This window comes from Camellia sinensis, chromosome 1 (assembly GCF_055761805.1).
Source record: "Camellia sinensis isolate YWXY chromosome 1, ASM5576180v1, whole genome shotgun sequence".
NCBI classification, from domain to species: domain Eukaryota; kingdom Viridiplantae; phylum Streptophyta; class Magnoliopsida; order Ericales; family Theaceae; genus Camellia; species Camellia sinensis.
The window spans coordinates 74,852,324-74,861,816 of record NC_138961.1 but is presented as its reverse complement, the minus strand read 5'-3'; the positions used below and the strand labels follow the sequence as shown (position 1 = coordinate 74,861,816).

The following is a 9,493-nucleotide window of genomic DNA, read 5'->3' as shown; positions in this document are numbered from 1 at the left end:
TTGAATGAAATAATATCATATATTTCATAAATGAAAGTTAAATGTTTAAAAGTATATACAAAGAAATTAATAAAAAAAAATTAACTGTGATTACATACATTAAAAAATAAAAAATAAAAAACTTGAAAAAAGTAAGTTCTTGAATTCTTTGACCATATTTTGCATCTCTCCAAGAAATTTCTGACCTGAAAAATAAAAAAACAAATTAATTTAAAAACCGCCAGAAGCATATGAATAAACTTACTAATTAATTTATAAACTTACATTTAGATCACACCAAAAATAATGTAATTTATCCAGTTGTTAAACTGCCCCAATCCTTTCCCCACAACCACCAAAAATGACATAATTATTTTGATTCTCCACACAGATAGTATAAAGCTACAAAAGAAATTGATACCCTTGTAGAAGCCAAAATAAATCAAGGCATGAATGATTTCAAACTTTCTTAAGCTAGAATAATTTAATAATAAAACAAAAAAGTGATCTAAAACTCAAGATATGCACTTGTAGAAAATGACAATATTATTTGAGAAACAAGACATTTAATAAAAGATTAGATACTAAGCACGACACAACAAAGAGAGTAGGGGTAATATGTATACATCCACTCACTTATAGATCAATGTATTGTGCTAGTCTAAAACAATACAGTCTACACCATTCAAGTTTTTTCGGTGTCACTTATAAATCCACTCACTTCTCTCAAATTATTTCCCAGCAAAATACACATTAAACTCCCCTTGCTATTTTTTTGCTTCTTCAGAATCTTTGCTAATTGAATCTAGGTGTGAAATGATATACATAAAACTATGACAAACTCTAGTTCTATCAAACCTTATGAACAAAGTTTCCTTATATATGCCTAAAACACAAAATTATGAAACACCAAACATAAGCAAAATTAAAGCAATTATAGCAATTATAGTCCATTTCATTCCATATTACACCAAACATAAGCAAAATTATGAAAATCAGATTCCAAAGTAGCAAAACCAAACAATACCAAACAGTGTCATTGAAATCTCAAGTTCATTTTATTTGATACAAGACACCAAAAACACTAGTCGAAATTGTAAAATGAAGATCTCTTTTATGACCAAACTTGTGGAACAAAAGTGAAAAATAAACAAATAACATAACAGAGCAAAATTAAAGCAATTATAGCAATTATAGTCCATTTCTAAACCTTTTTTTCTCCTATTTTGTCAATCTTTATTTTGGACCTTTTTAATAAAATATTGAATTCCTTTAAACAGATTCAGATTAATAAAATATTAATAAAATATAAAATACAGTCACAGATTCAATTAAACAGATTGAATGTAAACAGATTCAGTTTGAATGTAAACAGTCACAGATTCAGTTTGAATGTAAACAGACACAAACTAACAGACACAAATTCATGAAATTAACTGGGCAGTGAGTGTTCAGCTGAAGCACAATCATAAAAGAAAATTTATTTACTTACCAAGTTGCCCAACTCTGAGACTAGTTTCTTTACTGTAGGCTTGAATTGCTAAATGACTAATCTCTGGTCACAAAACCTTGTGTGGAAGAATGAAGATGAGTACAAAATCAGCATTTCCGTGTAATATTTTTTCAAAATTCAAACTATAGGAAATTCAAAACAAAAAAATAGAGAAATAAAAAAATATAGCAAATTCAAGCAGAGGAAGATTGAAAATTGAGGAAGGTAGCTGGAGTTTGATATAAGCCTCTAATCTGGGCTGGTAATACTTATTTGAACATTGCGTGACTTTTTCATGACCAATATGGCATGGAGGGAAACAAATCCACTAAGATTTGGCTTGTTCATTGTCTTTCTAAATATATAATGAACTTATTTTTTTGGGGAGCCATCAGTGATCAAGTCTTCTAAAAGTCAGTGGTCAAGTTTCCCTAAATGTTTTAAATATGAAAGCACTCAACAAAATAGTTTTCTAACTATAGTTAATCATGTTGCAGGTTTTTCTTCAAGTTATGGAGTGCTTACTCAATCGTTTTAGTCAGTCAACATTTATCAATTCTGTTCTGGATACTACTTTTCTCTGTTATTTTCATCACTATTGGCGGAACTTTCTTAAACATTTAATAACGGAAAGATTCATACAGATTATTCCACCTATTATTAAAGTCATACCAAAATTAACAGACAGATTCATACCAAAATTATTCTACCTATTTTTTCTGAATTCCACCTAGTTGGTCAATCTAAATTCCAAACAAAACAATTAATAATAGACACAATTAGATGCCAAAACAGATTCAATAACAGACACAATATGAATTCCACACTCGATACTTTGTATCATTTACAAAGGAGTGTATCATATTACACTTGCAAAGTAATAAGGTACAAGGAGGTTATTTGATTAACTTCATTTTTATGAGAGTATTTTGGTGGATAAGTTTCTTATAAAACACCAAAAAATATATAAATACATGTACAAACTAATGAGCCCTGCCTTGATTGCAGAGATTACATACATTCAACATACATACAAGTACACCTACAAAATTTAGACACACCAGTTTTACTTTACATGTACATAAACAATGTATTAGCTAAATCTTTAACTGGTCACATGTTTGCACACTGCAAATACATGCACATTTTCACACATACTAGGAAGAAAAAATGACTGGTAGAACAAAAGATTAATTATTCAGCAGTCCTGCAATATCATGTGGTATTGTCTATGCAGTATTCTCAACTAATGACATAAAAGAAAAACTTCACAGAGAATAACAAAACTAAGCCATTTTACTAGGAAATTGAGAGACAGTCGATGACTTGCCTAATATGTTGTGTGATTTTATTCGAAACATCATGAAGTCAATCCTAATAATTTTTTCGCTAATGCGAGAATTCAAAGCCATGCAGGGAGCCAATCCTTACCATTGATGAAATCTATGGATAGGAAAGGAGCAGCTTCTTTGTCACTGAGTTGTTTGGACCATGGAGCTCTGTTTGTTGAATTGGATCTCGGTCCATGGCAGTTATACTCCGCATGGTGTAGATTTCTGCTTCCAATTACAACATTTCTCTCATTAGAAATTCTTAGAAAATTTAAAGCTTATTATTATACCAGTGAAACGAGTGATATCATGAGTGGCTAGTGAATGTTCCATTGGTAAGTCTCTTTTGTAAATTTATGATTTTAGATAACCTAACTGGAGAGGTAATGTTGGACTCAGTATTTCAACTATTAGAATTATTCATTTTGTAATTATTTATGCAATTGTTGGGCTTCTGTTAGTTCAATCTGAGCCCACTTATTTATTTTGCAAGACCTTTTAAGCAAATTATTTATGCAATGAAAATAAGTTGATCTGTTTACATTAATGTTGAAAAAAAGGGACGGTGTACTCTTATAATCATACTTGTCATCCATTGTGTAAGTCAAATGTGATGTGATTATATGACCACTAATGTCTAATCAATTTAATTTTTTTCATAAATGATCTACTCAATAAATCTTACAAAATGAATTACTCAATTCACCGAAGTGGGATTGGGGTGAACCCACCGATCTCCAAAAACACCCAGTTAGATTACCAGTCAAAGAGAAATAGAAAAATGGAAATTGCACTCGCAATGATAAAACTCAAATCAGGCATCACGCCTAATAAGAGAGCACTTCCTCCATCAGGCCAAGCCCTTACTCTTCTCTCTAATTTAACAAGGTGTAATATTGCAATCATTGTGGAAAACTCAAAAGAAGAGAAAGAAAATGAGACTATAGCAAGTTTTCTTACTCTGTGCTACCAGCATAGCTCCAATTAGTCCATCCTTAAGGAACAACAGTCTTGGAAATGTAGGTGTTTGCAAAAATGACCCTGGAATAGGCACCTTTGGCTCTACCCAAGTACACATCTCCAATGCCAAAGACTTGGCCTTTGATAAACACAAATCCAGTGTTCTCTTTTGCACTCTCTCTTTTATGGGCTGTTATGGAGCCATGGATCTCCATCCTTCTGTCGGCAATCACAAATATCTCACAGCTCTACAAAACCATAAAAAAATGTAACACAACACAAGAATGGTGACCAAACAATGTTGCATTTTTTGTCCCTTTTCTTAGACCTCAAATAGAAAATGAAATTTGATGTGAAAGCAAAGAGAACTCACATGAAAGATGGATTGGGCAAGACCAAAGATGAAGTCAATAGAACCCTGAATATAGCAGCTATCATAGTAATGTCTGCCTTTGAGATCAAAGAGAGTGTTATGAGAACTATAGAATGCACAATGGTAGAATGCAACTGCTCCAACATAGGCGGCCACTGACTGGTTTTGTGAAGTGTATGCAATCCCAGTTGGAGCCTCATTCTGTAAAACCACATACATAATTTTCATTAAATTTAACATTTATTTCAAATAGTACTTATGCTCTGTTTGTTTTGGGAAATTATTTATTTCGAAGGTCATGTAATGATAATAGATAAAAAAATATCAAATAATAAGGGAAGAGTTTGTTACATTCTCTGAAAATGTTTTAACATTCTTCCCAAAAATCTCAAAAGACTATGAAGCAAAAGAAACATTTTCTGAAAACCATAAAGAGAAAGGACTGAGCATGACATGCTGTCACTATTGATAGCCATCTCCTCAAAAGTTCACTAAGTCCCTCATCCCAAATGGACTAACAGAATGAAGGGCCACTGCTCCTGAAACCAACCTAACTCTTACTAAACCCCCTCTCCAAATCTCCAAAACTTGAAAAAATACTCACCATAAAGCATTTAACTCCAAAAGAAGAAAAGGATATAAAATAATAACTCAAAGACTACAGGGCAATGCCCCAAATGAACCACCACGGGTCTCAAGGGGAATGATAATACTGATGACTTATCATTGAAGATTAACCCAGTAGATTGAATGATCATAATCTGTAAGGTCATGACTGTAAGAGTCATAAAATCGTGATAGATTGATACATCACGCCAATTTGACAGCATCTGCCCCTACCCACAACAAGTTGCTTCATGAATGTTAAGAATTGCTCAAGCATTTGGTTCTTGACTTTTAGTTCTACAGTCTCGATGTTTTGATTTTGATAAAGATTTGTCTCGTTCCTTTGCCTCTCTACCATATAATCCAACATTTTACTTAAGAAAAGAAACAAAATCTTAAAATGGCTAATATAGGTGTATTTCCCAAAGTGGAAATGTTTACTGACTACTGTCTTGAAGCTGCTTTGACCTTTTTCTTGTAACTACTTTTAACAAAGATGAAGACCATCCATACGACTAATAATAATCCAACATATAAAAATAAGGTGAGGACAATACAATATATGTAAATATAAATTTCAAGCATAGAAACATTCTCATGCAAGCTTCAAGAGTATTTTGCTCTCGAAATTCAAGCATACGAACATATGTATGCACACATATGAACCTATAATTAATTGTGATAATATAGATCCATAAAACATTAAAAAATCACTCATTTTTATTTTTGTTTTTTATATTATAAATCTTATTACAAATCTAGTTTTCTAATTTACAAATTTATAAGGAAAACTGATGGTTTTATTGCACACACATTGATTTGGGACCAAATGCATCACACTAGTTTACTCTGGATATAAATATTGTTATCTTCTTTTAAGCAACAGTCCAAATAAGTGGAACCCTACTTATGAATTTCCAAACCATTTCACTATATAAATAACAATCCTTGATAAGCTGCATCTAATTGATTATGACATGTTAAAGACTAGCTCAGAGGATGGATACCTAATTCCCAGGTCCAAAAACTGTATATACATACATACACAAACACACATATATGGAATATAGGTTATGATGATAGAACTATGGCAGAGTAAGCAAATAAAAATATTAAAACTCTGGAAACAGAAATGCTATATCTCCATTTAGGATTTTCATGATTAGGAAGAACAAGAAATAGAGAACTCATAACTATGCTTCTAATCAAATACCAATCTTCAGTGAACAATTGTTGGATTTAGCTAATCTTCTTTGCCCCAAATGCCAAAAACCTAATAACAAATTGGTTATATATATATATATATATATTGAGATTATAAAACTAAAATCTAACTACAGAGGATTGATTTCTGACATAACATAATTAACACGAAAAAATAAATAAAGTAAAGAGAGAGAGGTGATGAATCTGTCTGTATACATAAATATATAAAATATACATATATAAATTTTTTGCCCCTCATTTTTCTTTCTTGAATCTGCCTTATACATGAATCTGCCTTATATTTTCATGAATCTGCCTTATATTTTCATTTTGGATTTCATGGTTTGATTGAATTTCATCTTCTTATCACATCTTTTATCTTCAATTTTGGATCTTCTTTTTTGTTATGGTTTTCTGATTTAGATGGACTTGTTATCAAAGGGGTTCTGATATAGGAAATGCATTTTTCTACTTAAAATCAGCATCTCCTATTGCTTTTCTGTGGCTGTTTTCTGTTTCGAGCATTACTTTTCTTGTTTAATCCGCTTCTAGAAAATCTTCTTCAATTCAATAGGCATCTTATCCTAATACTCTAGAAATTGAACTGCATTTTCCACATATCCTCCAAATCAGCATCTCCTTTTGTTTTTTTTCTGAATGTTTTTATGTCAACCAAGCACATAAACCAGAGAAAGCATTACACCAGAGAAAGTTTTTGTCAAGGAAATATTTTCTCCATGGATGTGAGGTCGGCACTACAACAGATCAGTCAAATACCTATTATGAATTTCCATTTTCTCCAAAAACCAAATCTCCAAAAACCCAAAGTTTTTGTCAACATTTATACTGATTGGGTCAATCTTTAAATATATATATATATATATATATGTATGTATTATATAAATATAAAAAAAAAAAACCAAAAAACTGAACCAAAAGTGATTTTGATTTTAACACTACAGCAAACAAGTGAACAAGAATTGAGCAGAAATTGAGCAAAAATTTAACAAGAACAAGGACGGAAGGAACCCTAACTCGATGTGTGTATACATATATATATCACAAACAAAAAGGCATGAACTCTTACCTTTTTGGTGCAGATCAACGGAAACAAGGACGGAAGGAGTTCGATCGGCTGATGTTGGAGATGTGGAGGAGTTTGATCAAATGCCCTAATTTAACAAGGGAAGGGTTTCAGAAAAGAAAAGAAACAAACTCCAGGTTTAGAACCTTACCAAAATTGCAGGTCTTTCCCAAGCCAATGAGTTTCGAAAGGTTGTAAGGGAAATGAAGAGCACCGTCTATAGTGAACAGGGTGGGTGTCTCTTGGGGAAGAAGATCCGAATTCGGGGAAGAGGAGGAGACACAAAGGTTGTGCCAATGAGGTGTTTATCGTTCAGAGAGAGAGAGAGAGAGAGAGAGAGAGAGAGAGAGAGAGAGAGAGAGCGTGAATCACAAAAGAGAGAAGAAGAAAAGAAGAAACTGTTGCGCGTGTGATGGATGGAAACTCTCCAATGTGTGTAAAATGATCTCAGCCATTTATTTGGGAAGATCTGTGGACCATTCTAATCAATTATAAAGGATATATATTTTCATATAAAGGATTAATTATAAAGGATATATATTTTCAAAAAATGTTTGGTTTTAATTTGTTGAATTTAATTTTTTAGAAATTAAATTTTTTATTTTTTATATTTTTTTGAATCAATTAAGTTTTTGTGACGAGTTTAAGGACCGTTATGAATGAGCAAAAATAAAAATTAGCACTGTCCAAAAGAGTCCCATGTAAATCATACAATCATTGAACACCAACCACAACCAAAATAATTAAAAACAATGTCTGGCACAACCTAAGAGGTAAAGAGAGAGAGAGATGAGTGAGAGACGGATAGAAGAGATAAATAGAGAGAATAGAGCAGGAATGGAAAACAAAAACAGGCGGGAATAAAAAATATTTTTTTTGTCAGAAATGAAATTTAAATAACAAAATAATGTCGTTTAACTTTTTTTTTTTTTTTTTTTGCGACGGGAGTTTCCGTCGTCAAAAAAAAATATTTTTTGTTAAAATATATATTTTTTTGTAATTAATGATTTTTTTTTTTTTTGTAGAGGATAGAAAGTGGCAGTAGTGGTGAAGGTGGTGGATAAGAGATGATGGTGGTGGTGGTGGTAGCGGCGAAGGAGATTAATGGTGAAGTTATGGTAGTGGTAGAGTAGATGAAGTAGCAAGGGTGAATGAGAGGTAATGGTAGTAGTAGTGGCAGTAGTGGTGAAGGTGGTGGATAAGAGATGATGGTGGTGGTGGTGGTGGTGGTGGCGAAGGAGATTAGTGGTGAAGTTGTGGTAGTGGTAGAGTAGATAAAGTGGCAAGGGTGAATGAGAGGTAATGGTAGTAATAGTGGCAGTAGTGGTAGTGGTGGCAATGGTAGTAGCAATGGTAATCGTAGAGGTGAAGTGGCGACAGTGGTAGTAATGGTGGTAGTGGAATGGCGTTTGCAGTAGTGGTGAAGGTGGTAAAGGAGATGGGTGGTGTGAGAGAGAAAAATGAGTGAGAGACAGATAGAGGAGAGAAAGAGAGAGAGAGAGAGAGACAAAGACAGAGTGATGAGCAAGAGAGAGACAAAGTGGTCGCTAAAAGTGCATTTTCTTGTAGTGGATAGATAAATCGAGAGGGAGCTCAGTAAATAGAGAAGACAGAAGGGAGAGAGTGAGCAACGCGAACATAGTGAGAGAGAAAGAGAAGAGAGAGAGAGGGACAAAAAGATACAGAGTGAGAGACAGAAAAAAGATAGAGAGAGAAGAGAGATGAACGAGAGAGAGATAGAGAGAAGAGAGATGAACGAGAGAGAGATAAAGAGAAGAAAGATGAGCGAGAGAGACATAAAGAGAAGAGAGATGAACGAGAGAGAGAGAAGAGAGATGAGCAAGAGAGACAGAGAAATATGAGAGAGATAGAGAGAAGAGAGATGAACGAAAGAGACAGAGAGAGAATGGTGTTTGGTAGTAATAGTGGCAGTAGTGGTAGTGGTGGCAATGGTAGTAGCAATGGTAGTCGTAGAGGTGAAGTGGCGACAATGGTAGTAATGGTGGTAGTGGAATGGCATTTGCAGTAGTGGTGAAGGTGGTAAAGGAGATGGGTGGTGAGAGAGAGAAAAATGAGTGAGAGACAGATAGAGGAGAGAAAGAGAGAGAGAGAGAGACAAAGACAGAGTGATGAGCAAGAGAGAGACAAAGTGGTCGCTAAAAGTGCATTTTCTTGTAGTGGATAGATAAATCGAGAGGGAGCTTAGTTAATAGAGAAGACAGAAGGGAGAGAGTGAGCAACGCGAACATAGTGGGAGAGAAAGAGAGAGAGAAAGAGAAGAGAGAGAGAGGGACAAAAAGATAGAGAGTGAAAGACAGAAAAAAGATAGAGAGAGAAGAGAGATGAACGAGAGAGAGAGAGAGAGAGAGAGAAGAGAGATGAGCAATAGAGACAGAGAAATATGAGAGAGATAGAGAGAAAAGAGATGAACGAAAGAGACAGAGAGAGAAAAGAGATGAGAG

The 9,493-nt window shown here is 33.6% G+C and overlaps 1 protein-coding gene across 1 annotated transcript; it reads right to left on the bottom strand.

Moving 5' to 3' along the window:
• LOC114295444 (putative pectinesterase 67) lies at positions 1–7,334 on the bottom strand (the record flags this gene model as incomplete). The annotated part of the gene is given in 7 exon segments (XM_082895293.1): positions 1–185; positions 1,472–1,534; positions 2,903–3,027; positions 3,763–4,010; positions 4,136–4,336; positions 7,035–7,119; positions 7,183–7,334. Coding segments are annotated over 7 exon segments (960 nt in total), but the record flags the coding sequence as incomplete, so codon positions are not given.
• Positions 7,335–9,493: the final 2,159 nt, after the last annotated feature.